Below are 24,163 nucleotides of genomic sequence, written 5' to 3'. Positions count from 1 at the left end.
GGGTTGATTTCAGTGATGTGGGGGTATCTCCCTCCACAAGTGCAGATCTCTACTAAGTTATAGGGGCTTTAGTAGAGTGCTTATGATCTCTCTGAGGTCCCGTGGCCAAAAAATTCATTTCTCTCTAGTGAGCCTGGTGATGAGCTTTGTAATTAGCCTGATCTTTGGATGGTAATTCATTTCCAGGCTTATACTTGAGGGCTTACTGCTTTCATAGGACCTTCCAGAGCTTGAGTTAAGCTAGCAATGCCTTTAAGGACCCTGAATTATCTCTACTCCCTGATAAGACATTTATACAATCAGCTTCAGAACTAATGTTTGCTAATTAAGACAATTCCTTAATAATAAAAGGTCTTGGTCTTTGAATTAGGCTCCATTGTCATGTTTATCTCTTCAGGGATCTGTGATTTTGTTGATGTGGGCTTAGAGAATTAGGGAATTTTTCTGAGAACTGTCATGGCCAAAGCATTCATCAGTAGGCCATGTGGTGCTGAACCTCTGTAAGTTTAGGCTTGAGTGATAGTCTTATAGTCCACTACTGGCTCTATACGTGAAGCTTTTCTTGTTTTAGAGGACCTGTTAGAACGAATGTTCTTTTGGCGTAATCGTCAAGAATTGAGCATCATCTGTGTGCCATGATGAGACATTGGAGCAGTACTTTTAATGGAAACCTGCTCTTTCCCATAACGAAGGTCAAATTCTTGATGGGATGATTTTGATTATATACACAAGTTCAATAGTCTTGAATGATTTAAACAATCCTTACAGAAAACTATAATTGAACAGATGAGATATTTATGACTGATGGCGCAAAGACAGCAAGTCTATCCTCTTTGCAGAAATAACAATGTTCAGATTTGTGTTCATAATGTAGAACAGGTTGCATTGATTGCTCAATTTATTTTTAAATCAGTTGTAGCCGAAAATGTTAAGGGCATTCTTAGGTCTTTTTGTAGCAGTTCAATCGTTTATGACTTCATATCTTAACTAGCTCTCTCTGTTTCTCTCTTCCTGAATAATACTGTGATGTCATTACCATCTTTCCTGCCAGGAAATCATGATTACTGTATATGCTTTTCAGTGGAACAGATTCCTTTGGACTCAAACTTGCAATTTCTTTACTGATTTCTAAAATATATCTCATTAAAGAGATTGGAAAGTTCAGAGTTCATTTTGTAGTTTTTGAAAGGATGACTCCTAAAAAAAAACATGTTCCTCTTTTATCATGAGCTAGGTGTCTTAATAGGTTACCCATCAGCAAACAAGGAAACATTCTTCCTTGTTTGTTTCACATGATTACCTGAAAGTGATTTTTCTTTTATTACTTCCAGTTTTTGTTTAAGTGATTAGTATTTCCAAAGGGTCCCAGGATTAGAAGGACATAACTGACAGAAACCAAAGTTGGCTGCCTAACCACCAAGGAATTATTCTCCAAGTACTGAAATTCCAATCCTTTGAGCTTCTTTAGGGTGCCACCAATTGCAAGAGAACATATTGGTTTTTCATTTTTAGCTTACTTCTAAGTCACTTCAGCTACTATCAGTCAACAAAGACCAGGGAAAGGGTTTGTTAGATACCAGTTGTATTTCATTGGTTAATCAATTGATTGTTCAGACAACATATTCAGACAACTTTTTGCCAATTGGGATATTAACTTGATAGGAAAATATACCCAGATTTATAACTATGAATTTTTTGGTGATGTCTACAGGACTTTTTCTTTTAAAAATATGGTACACTGTTGTTTATTTGAAATTTGTTGCATAACTAAAATTTTGCCTTGCTGTTTCATGAGAAAGCCCACTGATGCAGTTAAAGTAAACAAGTAGGGGTTAGTTTTCTTTTTGTAGTCTTCGAGACTAATCACACAGCAGAGATAATTTGTAGATTTTCCCCTGTGGAGAGAGACATTGATAAGTCCCTAGGGGAGATTAGTGGGCAAGTTAGTTTATTACACTTCACAGGGACAAAATTTGGCTGATTAGTTTTAATGCATCTTTAATCACGCGCCTCCCTGGTCAGTAAGATATTTTAAAACTAGTCTTCTAAAACAAGCTATAGCTCACTATTGCAAGTTCTGGGTGCTTGCATCCTCCTGCTTTTAGTGTATGGTGACCTGTAAACATAAGAAGATAACTGGTGTGTCTTGAAAGTGTGTGACTAACTCACAAAGAGTGAGTTAAGTACCATTAAGTACCAAGGGGTTTTCAAGTACTGATTGGTACAATTAAAAAATGGCTTAATTGTGGATTTTGCCAAACACAGAAGCAGTGGTAATATTACTGGGAGTTTGAGAACTTGATCCAGAATCGGAGATTTGTGGCTTTTTGTTTTTGTTTTTGTTTTGCATCAGTTGAAGAAAAAGAGTTGGCAGGCACCGACTTACAGCAGACATAAATCTGTAAGTTTTGACTTAATTACCCTGGGAGAGTTCAAAGGGCAGCGTGGAATGTTGGAAGAGTATTGGGCAGACAGTCAGGAGAGCATAGAATTTCAAACTGGAAGAGACATTAAACATCATTTCTTCTGACCTTTTTGTTCTATAGTAGAAACCAATCAATCAATCAACAGGTTTTTATTAAGCCCCTGCTATGTCCCAGGCATCGTGTTATGTGCTGGAATTTGAGGTTCAGTGACTTGCCCAAGGACCCTCAGTTAGCTGAGCTGGGCTACGTGCCCACATCCAGTGGTCTGTCCATTCCTTCCTGCAGCCCCCATTAGTTATTTTCCTAGTCCTAGTTCTATAACTTACTAGACTTGTGGGATCTCACTTTAGCCCTTCTGGACTTCATCTGTAAAATGTGGGTATTGGAATAGAAAATTCGTGTGGCCCTTCCCAACCTTGACATTCTCTGATCCTGCATTTTGTCTATAAACTGCTAGGCCTTTTCCCTCCCCCCACTCTGTTGAGTCCAGTAGACAGTCTGAGTGCCCTCGGGGTAGAATATAAATAGTAAAATGCAGGATTGCCCAAGAAGGTGTAAGAGTATACTGCAGAGGCAGTCACAATGGCATATACACTTATTATGTGTAAGTGCATGTTTTACTTTATAGGTCAGGAAAAAAATACGTATAAAACTGGTGCTGGATGACTGAACCAACCCTTGCATCATAGGCCAACCATGTAATGTCAGGTTTTTATTATATATAATTGTTACGTTTCAGGGGCTGTTTTGGCCTGTGGTGTATCCAAATGCATGGATTTAAGAAGCTGTTTTAGGAGGAATTTTACTTTGGAACCCAAAAACAAACAGCTAATGTCACAAATCTCTATTGAGGTGAAAAATATCAATGAGCTGGCTTACCATAGATAAGGACATTAATTGCTTTTATGTGTACTATTTCTTTAACTTTTTCATTATTATTTTAATTGTTAAGAGAACATGACTTTTAACTACTGGATTTCTAATTATCATTTATTTTAAATTTCATATTATGTGAGTGACAGCATGGTTTAGTGGAGAGAGAAATAGCCTGGGAGCTGGGAAGACCCAAGTTCAAAAGTTTCACCTCTGACACACATTGGCTGTATGACCTTGGGCAAGTCCATTACTATCTCAATGCTCTGGGCAACTCTTGGAGGCAAGATGTCACAAATGATATACTTTCCTGCCTCCTCTTTGCATTCCCTTTGTTAAGGAAATCACGAGCCTAGGCCTTATTCCTGTCAAATATATGGGGAGATGGTGTGGTATGGTTGACAGAACGCCAGACTTGAAGTCACCTCTGACACTGATCAGCTCATGGGCAAGATGTTTAACCTCTCTGAAGAACCTTAAAAAAAAAATTACTTACTAAGTTACCTTATAGACTGGTTGTGATCTGTACTGGAGGAGGGAATTTCTGCACTGATGAGATCATAGATCATTGATGTAAATTTATACTATGTTTTCTCCCATGAATTCAGAATACCTTTTCCTTATTAAAGTACTGTTAACCTGGGGAAAGCAATACTGTAAAAGATGCTTATATGATTCATCTCAAACAAACTGCCTTTTTCTTGGTCTATTTTCATTTTAAACAGGGTTATCAATCAATATTTCAGAACCCACTATGTGGAAGATTTTTCTTTTCTTTTTTTTTCTTTTTTTTAACCTATCATTGAAAATGGTTGATGCTTTTATAATTCATTGACTTTTAAACCAAGTTGCTTTTTCATAAAGCAAAAAAGTCACTTAACTACACTGTGCCTGTGACTTAGTTGTGAACCATTTTCTTTAGTTACAAAAAGGAGCTAGTTCAGGGATCTGTTCTGTTTCTTCCCAGCTGTACTTTAATTCAATGGGGGCCCCCTGGATTTTTGTGTGGACTGACTACAAGAATTGCTATAAATATTTGAAGAATGAAAGAGTTTATAGTGGAGCATTACGCTGCTAATGAAGGAAAGGAAACCAGGGCTAAGCTTAATGCACAATTATTTTTCTGGACCCTTTGAGTACTAAAAATTCCACATTAATTTGATTTATTTCAGGAAGAAGGCATTGAAAAATAATCAAATGTTTCCTTTCTCTTGGTATCTTACTTCTAAAAAGCAGTGAGCTTTGACATCTGAGGGAAAACCTCATCAGAAAAACACGTAGTTTTTATAGATTAGCATGTTCCTGGTGAGAGCATCACATTTAGGGGAATCTCTGTGCAGTGGGTCAGAATCTGACTGTCGTGGGCCTACATCTGGGTAAATGAATGAACACTGGCATTACGGTTCTGGCATTGTGAGTTGGTGAGGCACCTACATCACCAAGAATTCAGGGTTTGAGTTTCCATGTTTCCATGGCACTTTAGAGTCATGTGTAGAAGGAAAGATGCAGGGTTTGGATTTGGAAAGGAAAAGGAGTTTATAGTTAATGTCCCTGACGTGGTTGGTGGCTGTTGAGCTCAGATCTTTTGACTAAAAAGTGTTTTATTGGCCCGAGTGAGGTTGGGGTGGAAGTCTTTTGACCTCTGTGAGTCCCAGTTTTCCCCTCTGTAAAATAAGGGTTTTGGACTAGCTCATCTTGAAAGGCCCCTTCCTATACTAAATCTATCATCCTAGGGAAACTCAAGTGGCTTAGCTTGCTATCACTTTAAATTGAGTCATCAATTCCAAGTTGTGGGGGGAGGTTAACATTTTGATTACTGTTTCTGCTTCTTTGATCATATTTTGTTTTGTGTCCCCGCCATCCCAAGAAATATTACTGTCTCTCAGGTTATAAGCGGAGTATGTTACACATATGCAATGGATACATATAAATGTCTGTTTTGCATGAACAGATTTTATGGGTACAGTTTAGATGGTATTTGAAATTTTACTCTAGGGCAATGGCTTCCTGCCAGGAGTTCCAAAGGAATTCTTTCAACCTGGTCCTTAAATCATCCCTTGGGTGCCAACACAAAGGTATGAATTGCTAGGGTCTATATAGACATCCCTTGCCTGTATGCTCTGAGCACAATTTATAGTGATCATGCACAACTGATTTACACATCGAGAAGAAAGTTTGCATGATGAGTAGGAAGTAGATTATCACGCTTGGTTCCATTGGTTAAATTCTGCATTTAGCCATTTTTACTGAAGATTCCAGAACATTTTGTTCAGGGTACTGCTTAAGTATGTTCTTAGTAAGCAAACCTTCTGAAGGAGCAGTTCCATAGTAACTGAATAGAGGTGAGAGAATTTTACTAATTCAAGAAAGAGGATTCTGTATGTACTTAAATGATAGCACTGAGACCATTCTTTCAGACTGTCGAATTTGTAAAAATTATCCATTTCATACTTGCAATGGCCTCTCCTCCAAATATCGGTGCCTTTATTGGTCTAGAGATGAAGAAGGATTTATAAATAGAAAATCAATTAGGTTCCTAAAATGACTGATCAATGGGATTGCTTCATTGTACTCTTGAGGCCCCTGGGCCTTTGTGATAAATAGTAATTAAGTGCCCTTTGATCAGCCCTTGAGATATGCAGTAGCAATAGGACATCTGAAACCCAGAGTCAAGGAGCTTTCAATGGAAAAAAAAAGTTCAACTGTCATTTGCCTTTGTGTGCCACAAAACCAAACAAACAACTGGTGAGATGGATGTAATGTTCACAAATGTATTTGCATCAATAGATAAAAGGAAAATATATAACCTATATAAATAACTTAGGTAAAAGCTTCACATTTATACCATATTTCAAGAGCAATGGTGAAGTAGGGGCATTTTAAATGTTGAAGATTCCATTTTCCTAATCTTGAGGAAGAGGAATGGCAAGAATGCTCAGGTAATCATTGCACAACCATCCATATAGAACAACACATAATTTAGAAAGGAACTCTTTACCTGCCTCCGTCATGGCCATTGTGCAAGGCCCAGTGTATTTAATATCAGACTTTAACTGACTCCCACTTACTAATTGGGGTGATATGCACTGTGGATCATTCATGTTTTTCTCAGTAGCAATAACAAACATTTATTGGTTCTCTAATATGAATGTCGGAGGACAGAGACATAGGAAGAGAGCAGTGAATAAGAGAAGGGTCTTTGGGGTACAGGAAAGTATGTCTTGGACCCTCCTTTCAAAGAACCAATATCTATTCATTAGACAAAATATTAACAGATAAAAAGTTAAGTAACAATGAAAGTTACAGACCAGCACAAGATAATATTAAAAGCAGCATCATGTGCTTGCATTATCACACAGTTCCTCGGGATAACACTGTGAAAACCATTTGGTGATGATGGGTATGGGGGTGGGGACACTTAATGGAGTTAGAATAAAATCCTCTACTTTTAATCTGTCTCTTCTTAGTAGACATGGAGGACTTAGCCCCAGTTTCATAACTGGAAAAAGGAAACTCTGGGTTAAAATGCCTTTATTTTTATTAAAATAACATCCAAGTTTGCCTGACCAAAAAGCTATTACTGTTTTTGGAGGTTTCAAAAATAATTTGTGGGTTGATCATATGTTACTTAGGGAATGGCTTTAGCAGAAAGTTGAATGAATTGATCACCTTTTGATTTTGTATTTAGTAGGGGTTGTTACATAAAATATTTTCAGAGATCTCAGTTGCAATTATGTATGTAGTATCACTGTACATGAATCATAAGTCATATAAAATATTCTTATGCCTCTTAAAATCCCTGACTTCCTTCAAATCTTTGCTGGAAAGCTATCTTCTCCAAGAACCCTTTCCTAGTTCCCCTAGTTACTATTGCCTTCTCCCTTGAAGTATCTATTTCCTTGTTCCTACCTACTAGTACCTTCACCCCTTTTATCTATTCTCTGTATATCTTGAAAATATCAACTTATGTACGTGTTATCTTTTCCATTAGAATATAAGCTTCTGGAGGGCAGGGACTCTTTGTTTTTCCTTTGTATCTACTGCATTTAGCACAGTGCTGGCATATGATGTTTGTTTGATTGATTGATACTTGAACTCAAAATGTCTTTCTGGCAATAAAAGCAAAAATAAAGCCTGGAAACAAGTTTTTTGATGCTTAACCAAATGCTTACCTAGAAATGATTCTCTTTTGTTGTGTTGAGTAGACTTTTGAAAATCTTTTCCTAAGGTAAATGCCATACAATAGTTTTTATTTTAAAAAGGTTTCACAAATATTAAACCATTTATAGGTGAGTTACATCTTTTCTTTTTTTGTTAGAGAGTTTTCAGTATAGTTGATGAAGAATCTTGTTTTGTGGTTATTTTTGGAAATAGGAGCACCATATTGGACCCACACAGAGAAGATGGAAAAACGGTTACATGCTGTCCCAGCAGCTAACACAGTGAAATTTCGTTGTCCTGCTGGAGGAAATCCAGTACCAAGTATGAGATGGTTAAAGAATGGAAAAGAATTCAAGCAAGAGCATCGAATTGGTGGATATAAGGTAATTAAACTTTGTTTTTTATTTGAGCTTTTGCACAGGTAACAATTAAAAATATGTATCTATGAGTATGACCCCTATCATTTTTCATCATTATTGAAATAATAGTTGTAGTACTATTGTTTTGATTAAAATTTCAGACTAAGCTCAGGACCCTTTTGGGGGGTACGTAAGCATTGAAGTGGGTTAGAACAGGGAGATTAAGTGACTCAAAAAAAGGTTCTAGTTTATTCTCCTTGAAGAGAATAATGGTAATTGATGACATATAGTGCTGTAAAATTTACAAAACATGCTATGTATCTCATTTGCTGTATACAACAGTCAGATGAGGAAGGAACTATAAATATTGTTATACACATTTTGCAGATGAGGAAGCTATGGAGTTAAGTGACTTGGCTGAGATCATACCCTTATTAATGATTAAGGTCAGAGGTAGGATTTGAACCCAGCTCTTCGTGGCTCCCAGTCCAGCACGCTTTCCCCTTCACCATGTTGCCTTAACAAAGTAGTAGCTCTGATTTAAAAAGAAATAATAATAATAATAACAAAAAGCACCAATTCTTGTGAAACCTCTCTAGACTTTAAATCCTAGTAAAATGTCAAAATTTTAAAATGATTTATTCAGCTTTCAGAAATTCTTGGGACCTAGAAGTAGGATTACAGAACAAAAATAAATGGAGATTTTAATTGTTTATAGCCTGGACTACACAGTCACCACTTCCATTGTTCCTTATGAGGAGTTTAGTAAAAGAAAGGTCAGAAGTTGAGAGCCTGTTTTCTATGCAGTTTATAGTCTATAAAACCAGAAACATGGAGCAGAATTTGAGAAATACAAGAGCAATTCCTGTACTATGAATAGTAGATGAGTTAGGAGGAAGGATTTGAGTCTGAAGGTTTTCCAGCTTATTAGGAAGTATCAGAGAAGTCAGAGTTAATACGCTTGTCTTCCATCTTTAGAGATTCTTAAGAAATCAAATAAGAGTGAGATGAAGTTTGATCCCATGACTCGTTTGGGGTAATTAAAATTTGTTGATCCTCTCATTTGAGGTGTTTTCAGATGGATACATAGGGCCAATTTGAAATGTTAACGGTGCATTTGAATCATAAGTGTGTTAATCAGGGTCTGAGCCTAGGTGCCAGATAGTAGTGGTTGATTTGACCCAAAAGGCCTTGCAGAAAAGAATTTTGTTTAGATATTGGCACTGATAATTATGGAGAAGGATGTCACCACTATGTTCTAACAAAGTGTTTTTTATTTCAGGATCACAATGTTGATTTCAGCTCTCTGTGGGCTTCTTTTTAACTCTTTCTTTAGCTGTTTTTTTTTCTAAGAGTTTCTTTTGGTTAAAGGCAGTGGGTAAGTTAAATTTGAGGGCACAGAGGCAAGATAGGGCATGCGTGGATCAAGCTGATGTTATTACAGAGCAAATATATTTGTTGCAGGAGAATCCAAAGGTCATTAAGCAGGCAGTATTGGCAAACATTAAGGAATTTCAATTCAGTGGATATTTTTAAAAAATTGTATTTTTTTAATTTATGGAATAAAAATAAGCATTTCCATAACATAGTACCAGATCTTATGAGTATTTATTGAATGAGTACCATGAGCCAGCATGGTGTAGTAGAAAGAGAGCTGATCTTGAAGTCAGGAAGACTTGAGTTCAAGTCTCTCTTCTAACATATATTGGTTGTGTGACCCTTGAGTGCTCTATAAAGCCCTAAGACTGTAAGTTGCCAAGAAGGTGCCAACCTGTATTAGTAAAGTGAGTTTCCTCCCTTAGGAGTTCCTTCTACCAAAGAAATCACAGATCTAGTTCCTATCCCTACTATGTGCACAATTCTGTGTTAAGTTCCAAGGGGGATTCCAAGAAGAATAAGACATGATTCCTGTTTCTGAAGAATTACAGTCTATAGAAGGAATAAGACAGTCACAAAATAGAGTACAAAAGGCTAAGAGAAGTGCCATGGTCTAGGGAGGGGAGCACTTCTAACTAGAGGTAACCATAGGACATTTTGTACAGGAGATGGTATTTGTCTGGGCCTTGTAGGCCAAGTGGAATTATGTTTGGATACCTGATATTAGAAGTTCCTGAAAATCCATAGTTTCTGGACCATAGGAAAGAATGTTCCCATCTTTCGAGAGAACTGTATTATTTAAAGTATAATCCTTCCTAATAGCTTATTAAACTAAGTCATAAATGTAGTTAAAGCAATAGAGACAGCTGTAGAGTTAATGCTTGAGTTGCTTGATAGGGGAGAAGGTTCTTTCTCATTTATTGAGACCTATATAGAAAACATCTAATTTGTAGATACACATTCTTCTGGCTTCTATTTCCTCAGCTGTCCTTTTTCTGATGGAGCTCCCAGTGGCTGTTGTCACCACCACCTAGGGCTAGGACAAAGCATTGATAGACTCCAGGCAAAGTTTGTTTACTGTTCACAGGGAGCCTTGAGCCTTCACTGTATGACATAATTTGACTTACCTGGAGCAAAATACCTATGTACCATGGAGAGCAGAATTAAAAATAGGTTATTTGACAAAAGGTGAAAATGAAAAGAGATTTGTTCTGTCTTCTTGTGAACTGTGTCCTGGGTAACTGCCTACCTCTAGACATAGCTCTGTTTTTGCTTGTTTATTGGTATCTTTTCGTTATTTTTTTCATAATCCAAATTGACTTTTAAATACATGTTCTTCCAGAAATGTCACCTAAGGAAAAAACATACTTAGGATCTGAACTGAACAAGGTCTTAGAGGCTGTGAGGGCAGCTTCCTCATTTTACAGACAGGGAAACTGAGGCTTATAGTGGTTAAGTGACTTGCCTGAGGTCACACTCATGAAAAACTTGGGATTTTTCATTCTTGAGGGTTCCTTCAAATCAGCAGGCTGAATGTCAGAACAGAGCAAAAAAAAAAAAAATCACATAATATATAAACTGCTCACTTCCCAGTCTCCTCACACAGTTGCTCTTTCTTTTCCATTTTCTTTTAATGAGGAAGGAAAGTGTCAAGTTTTCCAAAATGTAAATTTGCAGAAAGCAACTTCTAGAAAGTTTCCATAAGAAACATTGGTTGTTTCTGTGCGTGTTTCTTTATAAATTTGCTTACTTCATAAACTCTGGTTGAGCACTAGCAGCACAGCTGTGCCTAGCACCTTCCACCTTTTTATGAGTGGGGTAACTTGGCCACCGTCCATTGATTTACAACTTCTTTTGAGATGTTAGAAAAATGAGACCAGCTAAGGGAAAAAAAACAACAAACCCAAAACAAAACCTAGTTCAGAAATACAGCAGGAACCTCATTTTACTGAAAGTACCTAGTAGATGCATATATACATACTTTTTGTTTCAGTTGTGTTGACTAAGGAAACAGACCTACCCTTGATTAAGAGACAAATTATTTAGAACTACATGTTCTACCAACAAAGATGTGATTATAGATGTGACTGTGGGTGGTTTGCAGTGGTGTGGTTGACTTGAGGAATTGCTATCTATGGACATTTTAGTCAATCCTAGACAACACTGTGTAACATAGAGGAAATTTCACCTCTTGGGGTATCAGTTTCCTCATTTGTAAAATGAGGGCATTGGACTAGATCAGTGTCTTTAGCCTGGGAGGTCTCTGAACTTGTATGGGAAAAAAAATTCCATCCTTATTTTCACTAACCTTTAATTAAAACTTAGCATTTCTTTGAATTGTGAATTTTTAAAAAATCATTATTCTGAAGAATCTTTTGGTTTCACCAGCTAAAAGAATCCATGAAACAAGAATGGTTAAGAAGTCCCAGACTTCTCTGATCTCTAACTTCTTCAGCTCTAACACTGGATGATTTCAATCATATGAATAATTATATTCAAAGCTCAGCAAATTTTAAATCTCCAATATAAAGCCTTATTTTTGGAGATAATTCTAGTGGTTAGATTCCCAATATGAATGGAGACTGGATGACCTCTTTTCTGAGATATTCTAGGATAGATTCTTATTCAGGTATGGTTTGGACTAGAAAACTGTCTCTTTCAGCTCTTATATTCTTTGATTCTAGGCTTCTGTAAAAAAAAATGCATGAATGATGGATTATAATGTAACAGCAGAAAATCAAGAAATTGGTTGAGTTACTAAACCTTCTTACTTTCCAGTATCCTGCTAGGAAATGCCTGAGACAAAGGGGAGAAAAAGATTCTCGTACACACCCAAGCATAGAACTTCTCATTATGCTTAAATACACACACACACACACACACACACACAATCTGTTATGACCTATAAATAAGGCTTACATATAGCTGAACTGTAATGCTTATATATTAGTTCTGTCCCCCTAAACCAGGGTTGAAAAATGCTTTGTTAAAATACTTGAGGTATTCCTTAATAGTATAAAACAGCCAGAAACAATTTTTTCCTCTATTTATTTCAGACACAAGAGAGGAAAATCTAGTCATTATGCCATCTTTTCCTATTAATCACAGTTAAGCCCTATTTATTGCCTTGTGGGCAGATTAATCTGAACTGCATTTTTAAAGTTATTGAAATACTATTCTAAAACCTTTCTAATGCAAATTTCATTTGGAATTGGAAAGTACATAATAAATCTAGAGTTATGGGGGGAAAAATCATCATCAGGACTCACATTAACATGCTACACTCTCTTCAGCTTTTTCCATCTTTCAGTTATCATCATACATCTAACTGTCTGTGATACAAGAGAAGTTAAAAAGATGTCTTTGCTTTTCCCATTAACATTAGTGATAAGCCTTGACAAACTTTTTGCTCCCCCCCCCCCCCCAGTGACTTCAGATCCCAATTAATCCTAGGATTAACTGGGAGGTGAGTGAAATTTTAAGATAGTTTCTCCACCTTAAATAAAAATCAGGGTGTGAATCAATTAGTAGAAAAATAAATTCCACTCATTTGTTTAACATGGCACAATTTTGTACAGGTGTAAGGCTATGCCTATTTTCAGAAGTTAATGCCACACACTTTCTGCAGACAGAGGGGTCTTTGAGAAAGGAAAGAGAAGTTAGCTCTCTATAGAGAGCGCTGGTGTATTGTGTGATTTTGTGATCCACAGTTCCTCTTGAAATGAGGTGGGTTGTTTTCCAAATGGAATGAGGAGTTTCCATCAGTCAGTCGTGAGCGTCAGGGATCCCCAGAGCCAAGGTCTCTATATTCCTCCTAAAAAGTAATCCCACTGCTATCAGTCTTACTGTTTAAGCATTAACCTGCGTCTGTTTCCACATCTACGTTTTGATAAGCTGCCTTGTTCCAGCCCTCTTTTATACACTGTAAGTACAGGTCCTTTAAACACATTGAAAATGGGAGTAATTCCTATTCTATAGATTTGTAAGGGTTTTAACTAGAACCTTCCACAAAATAGCTTATTTATGAATGAAGTACTATGAATTAATGTCAGCTCAATAATACTTTATTTGTTCTAGTGCTGATAGGGGTTGAATTATATCTTGGTTTCTGCCATTCTGACTGTTAGAAAGAAAAGTATGGAATCTTCCAGTTTTATGTTAACAGCACGGCCCTAAGACACAGTAAGTTACCTCTAACATAATTAGAAAACCTCCAGGTGAAAAGTGATAGTCATCTGAATGTTCTTATCCATATACTGCCAAACATCTGGATATTTGGAAGCACGAAAATATTTCATGTTGTGTAGACCAAGTAACCGTAAGATTGACTAAATCACAGATTTTTCATCCAGGTGCTTTGATGTTATAGTACTATAGTTATATAGAGGGGATCCAATCTGAGGAACATCCAATCCAGCCCCTCACAGGATCATAGATAGAATCAGAGATCAAAAGCTGAAAGGGAGTTTGAATCCAAACTCCTCATTGTACAGATGATAAAACTGGGGCCCAGGGAGGTGGACTGATTTATCCCAGAATTTAACTAACTCTCTTAACAGAGCCCATTAAGTGACTGTCAGGTCCTTTCATACCGACTTAGCTCAAGCATATACCTTATTTTTCTCTGGAGGGCCCATTGGTGTGACCAAGGGAAACAGACGTAGGGGCATAAGTAGAGGAATTTAGAAAAACCTGCTTCTGTCTTAGGTTTTGTATTTTAGTTGAAAAGCTATAGTTTGTTTGTAGAATTTTGTATTTGTGCTTGGTTAAGAAGACAGAAGTAATTCTTTTTTTTTCTTTCAATTTCAGCATGAAAACGCGTTGCAAACAAGCTTCTTGAGAGCACTATTTAAATTCTTGTGCTTCTCAGTCCAGTTCCTCAGGCTGATGAAGAATAAAGATAAGGTGCCCTAAGGCTTGGAGGGGGGTAGGGAGGACCAAGTGGGGACTCCTGTAGATTCAAGGCCTGCTGGAGTCTGCCTGCCTGTTGTGAAGGCCTGTAGCAAAGAAGTGACTGCCAGAAGGCTTCTCCAACAGCAACCCCTCCCTGTAGAATGCTTTAAAATGCAGAGGTGTTTTAAAATGTATCTTACTTATCTTTCATAAGGAATTTAGACCTAAAAAAGGAAGAAGAAGAATTTAGAAAAACCTGCCTAAGCCACATATTTTGTCTTCAAGTTGAAAGAGTTCACACAACTGGGGCAGTGTAGTTTTAGATGTTTTTGTTTTTGAAATACCTTTGTTTTTCTATGTTCATGAGTTAATAAGAACTCCACTCTCTAGGGCCCTTAAGGAATGACCAATGTGATACTTGCTTAACAGGAATAATAATTATTGTTTGGGACTTACAAGGGGATCCATTTGGAAATGCCATAGCTTACTAAAATTGATACTGATGATAGGTCAAGGAATCAAAAATCGGGTCACTGAAAGGAGAAAAGTATCACACTGCATGGAGGTAGTATTGACTACTTACAAAAAAAATTAATATCTAGTTTTTGTAAATGTGCTCATCATCTTAAAAGAAATGTATGAATGTTAACTTATTAATTGTCACAATACTACTCTAGGAAATAAACTGCGTGTGTGTGTGTGTGTGTGTGTGTGTGTGTGTGTCTTAGGAGGGAGGGACTCACGTGGAATGCAATCACACCCAGGGAGAGCTTGATGTAATAATGGATAGCAGGCTACACGCAGGCGTACCATATGCTCTGATGTTAAAAAAAGGCAATGATCTACTAAGCTGTATATGCCAAGGTTTAGTGTCTTGGGCTGAGGAAAATAATATTCTCTCCCTTAACAGTTTGGGTTCAACTCCATTTGGAATACATGATGCCAAATTTGGATCTAAGCACAAGAAAGACATTGACAGTTTGGATGGAGTCCAGGGAAGGGCACTAGGGATGATTAAAGGCTTAGGGGAGTGACATTTGAGTGAGGGCTCAAAGAACTGAATATTTACGGCATGGCTAAATGATGGATTACATGACTTGGTGATGTAGCGCCTATGGCTTCATGACTGAACTATGCCTCGTGCAGTTGACTCTGCAGGCTAGGGGGAACCCCTTTCAGGGAGCAGAATTCTGACTCTGGTCTCTGAAACCCTTCAGAGCTGTATCTCTCCTGCTCCCCTTTCCCAGAGAACTGTACTTTATAGCAAAGAATTTTTTTAAAAAGAAAAATTTTTTTTTAGCAAAATCAATTAATACATCAGTAAATTTAACTTTATACACAGTGTTCAACATTAGTGACCTTCTTCTCCTCCGCAACCTCTATAGCGGAAAGAAATAGCTTCTTTTATCTCTTCTTTGAGGCTAAGCTTGTTCTTTGTTATCTTTCAAGATACAGTTTTATTTGGTGGTTGTTGTTCTTTTCATTTACACTGTTGCAGTCCTTGGCTCTGCAGATTTTACTTTGCATCCGTTCATAGAAGTCCTTCCATGCTTCTCAGGGTTTTTTGTTGTTGTTGTTGTTGTTGTTGAGTTGTTTCAGTTGTTTCTGACTCTTCATGACCCCATTTGGGATTTTCTTGGCAAGATACTGGATTGGTTTGCCATTTCTTCCTCCAGCTCATTTTACAGATAAGGAAACTGAGGCAAATCTGTTTATTAAGTGACTTGTCCAGAGCCACAAGCTAGTAAGTGTCTGAGGCCAGATTTGAACTCAGTAAGATGAGTCTTCCTGACTCTAGGCCCAGCACTCTATCCACTGTGTCACCTGGCTGTCTGCTCATTGTTGATCATGTTCATTATTTCTTCCATTACATTCGCTCATCACAATTTGTTTAGACATTCCCCAATCAATAGACATCTACTTTGTTTCAAGGTCTTGGCTACCACAAAAAAAGTGCTGACATAAATATTCTGGTGTATATGGAGTCTTTCATTTTATCAGTCACCTCCTGGGGGGTATATGATTAGTAATATGGGTCAAAGGTTATAAACATTTTAGCCACTTAATTTTTGTAATTCCAAATTGATTTCTAGAATTGTACTAATTCACAATTCCACCAACAATGCATTAATGTGTCTGTGTTGCCAATATGCTGGCAAATTGGGTGGATGGGGGTGAAAATTCAGGGTTGTTTTGATTTGCATCTCTCTTATTATTAATGACTTGAAGCTTTCTTTCCTATGGTTGTTGACAATATGAAATTCTTTTCTTGAGAACTGTTTGCTCATATCTTTTGACTTGTCTATGGAGGAATAGCTTTATGATCATATATTTCTGTTCCTTGTCCATATATCTTGAGTACTAACTCTTATTAAAGGTACTTGATACAAAGATTTTTCCCCCTTACCTTCTTATCCTAAATGCATTAACTTTGTATGTGCAAGAGCTTTACATTTTAATTTTATCCTTAAATATGAACTATCCCTTGATTGGTTAAGAATTCATCTCTTACTCAGAGATGTAAAAGGTATATTTCTCTTTAATTTTTTATGGTGTGATCATTCATATTCATATTTATTTTTAATTTTTACAGAATATGGGGTAAGGTGTTGGTCTAGGCCTAATGTCTCTCACACTGTTTTCCAGATTGTCCAGTTCTTATCAATAGGGAGTCTTTTCCTAAATAATATATATTTTCAGTTTTTTGAGTTCCATTATTTCTGATTCTCTTTGGTCTACTCTGTTCCATTGATTCACTTTTCTATTTTTTTTTAACCAGTACCAAATGCCTTTGATGACTGCTGCTTTGTAAAGTAGTTTGAGGTCTGGACCTACTATCCTCACTTCATTCCTACCTTTCTTCACAATTTTCTTTGATATTCTAAAGCTTTTGTTATTCTAAATGAATTTTATTATTATTATACCTAGCTTTATGAAGCATACCTTTACTAATTGATTGGTATAAAATTAAACCTACAAATTAACTATTATATTGGTACTACCCAGCTATGGACACTGAATATTCCTCCAGCTATTTCACCTTAAGTTTTGAATAGAAATCCTCATAACTTATTTTAACTTAACCTTCTTGTCTGTATAATGTCTTAGGGAGCATATAAGCAGATGTTTTTGAACCTTAAGGTACCTGAGGTCTTAGTTTTCTCATATTTGGAATTCAGGATATCTCTTGCACATAACAGATATCTAAAAAATATTTTGTGAATTTAATTCAATATATTCCATTAGCGGATAGGGTGAAACTCACTCTCCAAATAAGCTTTACAGAGTCTTAAAGAAGCCATTTGGAAGTTTGAGATGGTTAGTAGGAAAGTCAACAATGATTGGTTAAAGTGTAATTGTTGGTGACCTCAGGATGTGTAAGGACAATCCCTGAAGAGATCCTGCAGTAAAGCTAAGAACTGTTGAGCATAATCTGGGGCCTAAGTCCAAGGTATCTAGACCTGAAGGGAGCTGTCATTTAGATCCCAATGACATAATAAGGATAAAAGAGTCAGAATGTTTAGTTATTAATTTGTTATTTTATTCATTCAGCAAATATTTATTACATGCCTACTATGTGCAATGTACTATGTGCAATAGTAGGCAAAATGCCTATTATATGCTATCTATGTCCTTCTCTTACTGTTTCTATCTTGCAATCCCAAACCTCTTGGCATTTATAGGCTTTCACCTACAGGTGAATTAGGTATGGTAAGTATAATGTGAGAACCAAAATGGGAAAGTCCAGTAAGAGGGAACTAGGGTGCTAAGGGAATTTAGAGAAGGAGCAGATCCCTTTAGTCTTAGGGGACATAGAGAAGTCATCACGAAGAAGATGACATTTGAGATGGGACTGGAAAGATATGCAAAAGTCAAGTGATGAACATTCTTAATAGAAGGAATGTATGAGCAAACCCCCCCCCCCCCCCCCGGCTAGAAATTGCAAGTTAATGAAAATTTGGTGTGAAATACATGAGAGGGACTAATAATGATAACAATAGCAGTAGTGGCCCACATTTATTGATCATTTTAATGTGAGATTAGGTTGTAGAATTTGGTCCATATCTATTATGGTCAGGCTCTATCATACCATATTTATCTGGTGCATAATCTATGAGCCTATTTTACCATTCTGCATTGTAAATCTGCCAACTATCTGTTCTTGGCACCCTAGACACATGCCCTTTGGATTAATCATGAAACATTTACATGAGTTAAAATGCCTGCCTCTTTTGTGGCTCTGAGTCATTGAATGATAGAATGATTCTAAAGTCATGTCAGTTACCAGTGAACACTTGTTAATCGTGCTAATGATTATCCTTTAACTGCCACATTTCTGTACACTTGATTCGAAAATAAACATAGCATTTAAGTCCTCCGTATCTCCCTCCTTCCTTCTCTTCCTTCCTTTCTTCTTCCCTATTGTATATTGTCCAATACTAAGAATTTTAATAATTTTGTTGTCATTATTTTAGGTACGAAACCAGCACTGGAGTCTTATCATGGAGAGTGTGGTTCCATCTGACAAAGGGAATTATACGTGTGTCGTTGAAAATGAATATGGATCCATCAACCACACATACCATCTTGATGTTGTTGGTAAGTACAATACCACCTGAATGAATAACTCTACATCATTCTTTTATTTCTTCTTTGAGGCCAAGCTGTTTCTTTATTATCTTTCAAGATTAATTTTCAATTGTTTTTAAGTTTGTTGTTTTCTCCATTTACATTGTTACAGTCCTTGGCTCTGCACATTTTACTTTGTATCAGTTCATAGAACTCTTTCCATGCTTCTTGGTGTGATCATGTTCATTGTTTCTTTTAGCACAGCAATATTCCATTACATTCACTTATCACAATTTATTTAGATATTTCCCAATCAATAGACATCTACTTCGTTTCCAGGTCTTGGCTACCACAAGAAAGTGCTGACATAAATATTTTAGTGTATATGGAGCCTTTCATTTTATCTAGTTTGACTAATTTAAAAGTATAAAGGTTGCCTAGTTTTATATATGGCTTAAAGAGAGATGATTAGTTTTTACTACTTCCAAATACAATATCTTTGATTTTTTAGACAATTCCTTATTCCCAGATTAGTCAGGTTTTATGTGCCACATGGATGATTCTTAGTTCCCATATGTTATCTAGTGTAAGGTGAGTGTCGAGTAAAAGGTACTGACAGTTTGGAAATGGATATTAGTTAGATAAATGTTACTGGATGTCAGGAATAATACAGAAATAAGGAGTACAGTCCACAGTGATAGAATAAAAAAAAACCACAGAAGGAAATATCACCTGTGTTTGAGTAAAGGGAAGATACTGTGGTAACAGCTGATGGATGAGGTTGCCACCGAAATTCCCTTCAGTAGCTCTAGGACTAAAACGATTTTAGAACATGGTTGGTAGTCTTACCTACCATCAGAAGGAAGTAGCTAGGGTTTGCTCATTTAGACCTGCTAGGAACCTTAGACAAAGTCTTGTTCAACTTCTTCATTCTATAGATGAGGAAATTTGTTCCAGAAGGTGAGTGTCTCAGCCAATGAGTGCAGAGCTGCCACTCACACATATAGCTCTTGATTCCTGGTCACTGCCCATATCACTTCACAGAATCTGCTCTGATAGTAAACAGTGTTTTCCATGAATGGACATAATTGCCTCATCTTGTTGGAAGACTCAAAGCTTGTTAGAAATAGGCCGGAAGGTTGAAGTATGGACTTATAGGCAATGCTAGTATGCAAATTCTCAAATGCTCAAATTCTTAGGTTGCTTTATTAAGTATTTGCATTTCTTTTCCCCAACTACTTACACTAGCAATTTGCTTGAAGTGAAGAACCACTTTTTATATGTTGGTACCATAGACCATAGTATGGTTCACAAAAACTTTGGTAATAATATTAACTGATATTTATCTTGTATTTTAAAGTTTGCAAAGCCCTTTATGTACATTATCCCATGTGAACTTCACAACCATCCTGTGAGGTAGAGACTATGGGCATTATTATCCCCAAGTTACATATGAGAAAAGTGAATCTCAGAGAGATTGACTAACTTACCTATAATTGCATAGCTATTAAGAGTCAGAGGTAGGGTACATATACAGTTACCCAATCCATCTGCCTCTCATTAATTGAAATCCTTGTGGAATAATTCCGATGAAGAGACCTTGCAGGTTAAATGAGGATTAAACAGAAATTACTTCATTTTAGCTGTTGTTGAAAATTATGAAAATTAAATTGATTCTAAAATGTATGATGAGTTTCTCTCTTGAAAAGAAAAGTCTAGCAATTGGTTTCATCTTGAATAACCCATAAACATCATTCTAATTAACAGAGGTATAGGAGATTGGGCTTCCATTAATAACAAAGAAACTTTTTAGAATTTGATGGTTGTTTTACAATTAAAATCAAGATAGCAGTTTGTCTTCTGTTTGCTTCAGAGAAAGAAAAATGTTTTACTGTTTTTGGGTTCTGGCTAGTGGGTTATGCCTTGTTGAGGATTTTGTTTTTTTAACCATGCTCAGCAGTAGGCAATTGATAAATATTTGCTAAACTTAACTATCCATGGAGTGATCCCATAGTAAATAATCCAAAGTACACCCCCTGCTATTTGGAAAGCCCACCTCATAGAATACTGGGACCTTGTGATCAGAGACTAATTGGAAAACTAAACTGAAAGAATGGTTTGACCCTGTTGCCATAGCTTTGGACACACCAGAAAATCCTTTCCAATGGCCAAGGCCTAGAAACCGACTGTTACCATTTATTTGATGAATTGAAGCCAAATTATAGGGTATGGTGTTGGTTTCTATGGTCAGACAGATGTGGCTGGTGTTTGCAGAGTGGATAATGCATCAATACAAAATGTTCTCCAGTTGTATTCTGACCTCCCACCCCCACCCCAACACATACACATACATGAGTTTCATCATGTGGAAGTCTTATCTGTGGTTTGTATTAGTTAAAAAAAGGGGAATAGGTGGGCTAGATTTACCCCAGTTAGTTTTTTTTTCTTTTTAGCTGCTCTGAGACTTAATGTGAAATGTCACATGTTTTCACCTGATTTTGACCATTTAGGTTTAATAAGGGAGCAAATTTTTGAAAGACAGGTTTTTCCCCCCAGAGATCTGTGCAGCGCTTGGCTTATTGATGTTTAATTTTGACAAATTGAAAGAGGAGCAACCACCATTTAATTAGGTTACCCCAGGGCAAATGACTTAGAGCTTATTTTGGCATGAAGAATAAAGGAAAATAAATAAATAATTAGAAAATTTGGTAATTATACCACTTAGGATTTTACTAACATATGCTGGGGTGTGAAAATCAAGTGTTTATTTCTCATGTAAATTAAGTTCATAGGTAGTATGTAATAACTAACCATTTTAAAAAATTGAATTCTATCTTGGGAGCCAAATATTCATAGGACAGCAACTCTTCAAAACTGTGCTTTCTCATGAACCTGCCAGTCCTTGGTTAATTGAAATCAGGGCTATTTGTGGGAGTTACCAGTTAACATTTTCCTGTGCACTCCAGCCATTGTGTAAACTTCATAGCCAAGTTTTAGGTTGAATTATTTTGTAAAATGTTCAAAAGGGTTTTTTCCCCCTCTTTCTTCATAAAATTCTGGCAGCTGTTTCATGATATGCTGAGAAATTTCTTCTTGTTTTAGGATTTGTATTTGATTTGGGCTGCTGAATAATGGGGTCGTTCACTTCAGAGTTAATCCACAGCAATCTGTCTTGTTGAAAAGAGCATGTGATTCTGTGGCATAATTCTGTCTGTGTAATGTAGAGGGTTGTGAGTCTATGGAGTAAAGTAGAGAAAGGTCTGATGATGTCACAAACTTGGGAGATGTCCCAGCTAAACATGGGCCAATAATGACACAATGCTGGTTGGGAATATCCATTAAAGCTCAACTCAAATAATTTTCCAAACCTTGAACCTTCTTTACATGTAGAAGCCAAATGTCACTGGAGTATAAGATGTTTTCAGTAAAGATGGAGGTGTGAAATACTCTCCTCTTTACTCAAAACCCTAGTAATTGCTTTGAGAGGCACTAATAAAATAAGGATTGAGTCAGCTAAATATTCTCATCTAGACTTTCAAAATTGGCAGGCAGTCATCTGAGTATCTCAGCAAGTGGGAACAAAAAGGATTCAAGTTCAAATGGCCAATTACCAGTGGTCCCCTCTGCCCATGTGGATAGAACCCAAATTTAATACATCCCCATGTTGGGATGGCTTTTTCAGCTACCTCTCTGTCTCACAGAGGGTCAAGGCCCTTTCCCAGTGAAAATGACAGCCCATTTTCAGCCATGGTCCTTAAGTTTTGTTTTTGTTGCTATGATACTCAGCTTTGCTCTTCAGTTATCATGTGCCATCAGAATGGGTGAGATCTTTTTATTGAAATTCTTCTTTGGAAAAGCATTTCCATCAGCACTATACTGTAAAAGCTGTGTAATTTAAGTGACATTCTCCTGTCCTGGAATTAAACAGCCTGTCATTGTTGAGAACAAGGGATCAGTTTGTAGGAATTATTTTTAACAGTCTCACTTGAGCTTCATTAAAATGGACACCATCACTATCTTCAGCCATTTTCTTAGAAAAGGAAATTATTGTGAGACTCCAGGTTTTAGAAATTATGGTAATTTAGAAGTTCTCAGAAATAATTATATCCTGAAGTGGCAGGCCATTCCTTTAACCAGATAGCCAATGTATTATACAGTCTAGTGAAACACTGTACCAAGAGTCAGGAAGCCTGAGTTCTAGGTTGTTGGTTTTTGCCACTAACTTAGCAGTAATAATAACAATACTAATAATATTTATTACTATTATAGCTAACATACAGTCCTTTACTGTGTGCCAGGCACTGTGCCATGTTCTTTATAATTTTTATCTCATTTGAAACTCATAAAAACCCTGGGAGGTAGGTGCTATTATTATCCCCATTTTACAGATAAGGAAACTGAGGCAAATAAGGGGTAAGTGACTTGTCAAGTTTACTACACAGCTGGTAAGTGTTGGTGGCTGACTTGAACTCAGGTCTTCCTGAATTCTAGGTCAGCACACTATCCATTAAGCCACACCTTGAATAAATCATTTAACCTCTTTAGGGCTCATTTTCCTTTCCATTTAAAAAAAAAAATCAGTGAGATGGATTGGGTGATAATGGGATCTATTTGCACTCTAAAATTCTGTGCTCATGTAAGTTTTGCAAGAAAGTTTTAGAGCAATTGTTAGATTCAATCAAAGGAGCCACAATAAGATCAACTGGATCTCATATTTGTGGGTTGTATTATAGTTATTTACAAGCATCTTTATTTTCCCTCTTACTAGATTAGAATCTCTTCCAGGCTATGGACCATGACCTGTGTTCCTTTGTATCCCCAGTGCGGGGCACTGTGTAGTACATATCTGGCTCCTAGTGACTTCAGTGCAGATGCCTTCTTGCTCCCAGGTTTTGTCCTATCATGTCACCTAGTTACTTGGATTTTCTTAGTGAAAAATGTATGTTCATCCTTGAAAGTCCATACTGCTTCTGGTTATCTCCAACTTCAATTTATATTATGTTATGTTATATTATATTATAATTCTATTGTATCATAATACTATGTTATTACTAATTCAAGATGGATTTGACTCTTTAAGACACATTGATAACATTTTAAGACTTCAAGGGATTTAGAAGATCTAATCCCACCTTCTTATTCCATAGCTAAGGAAACATCACACAAGCTACATAATAGCAGAGCAGGATGAGGACACAGGATTCCAGAGTCTCTGTCCAATGTTCTGTCTACTACACCACAACCTTTTTTCTTTTTCATTTTGACTGCTGTGTTAAACTGGCTGAGATTGCTTCACAAACATGAGAAAAAAAGTACTCCTGCCTACCTTGGTATCAGCATAGGTTACTGCAAGGAGCAATTGGTGAATTGTTTCATAGGCTTGTTGTAACTAGCAGGTTCTTTTGACTTGGAGTTAAGGGCTTCCCTTCCCTTCCTCTCCCGTCTCCAGTCTTACCATCCCTTCCCTTCCCTTCCCTTCCCTTCCCTCCCCTCCCCTCCCCTCCC

At 36.8% G+C, this 24,163-nt stretch overlaps 1 protein-coding gene across 8 annotated transcripts in view; it reads left to right on the top strand.

Annotated features, from left to right (window-relative positions):
* The window catches only part of FGFR2 (fibroblast growth factor receptor 2), a 117,871-nt gene that overhangs the window by 38,998 nt on the left and 54,710 nt on the right, over positions 1-24,163 (top strand). For all 8 annotated transcript variants that reach the window (XM_027839807.1, XM_027839806.1, XM_027839804.1 and 5 more), the window contains 2 exons: positions 7,674-7,843; positions 18,565-18,688. In XM_027839807.1, coding sequence (XP_027695608.1) covers positions 7,674-7,843; positions 18,565-18,688 — 294 coding nt within the window. The remainder of the gene's footprint in view (positions 1-7,673; positions 7,844-18,564; positions 18,689-24,163) is intronic.

Source organism: Vombatus ursinus, unplaced genomic scaffold (genome assembly GCF_900497805.2).
Source record: "Vombatus ursinus unplaced genomic scaffold, bare-nosed wombat genome assembly UNPS02014833.1, whole genome shotgun sequence".
Taxonomy (NCBI): Eukaryota; Metazoa; Chordata; class Mammalia; order Diprotodontia; family Vombatidae; genus Vombatus; species Vombatus ursinus.
This window is presented reverse-complemented; position numbering and strand designations above follow the sequence as displayed.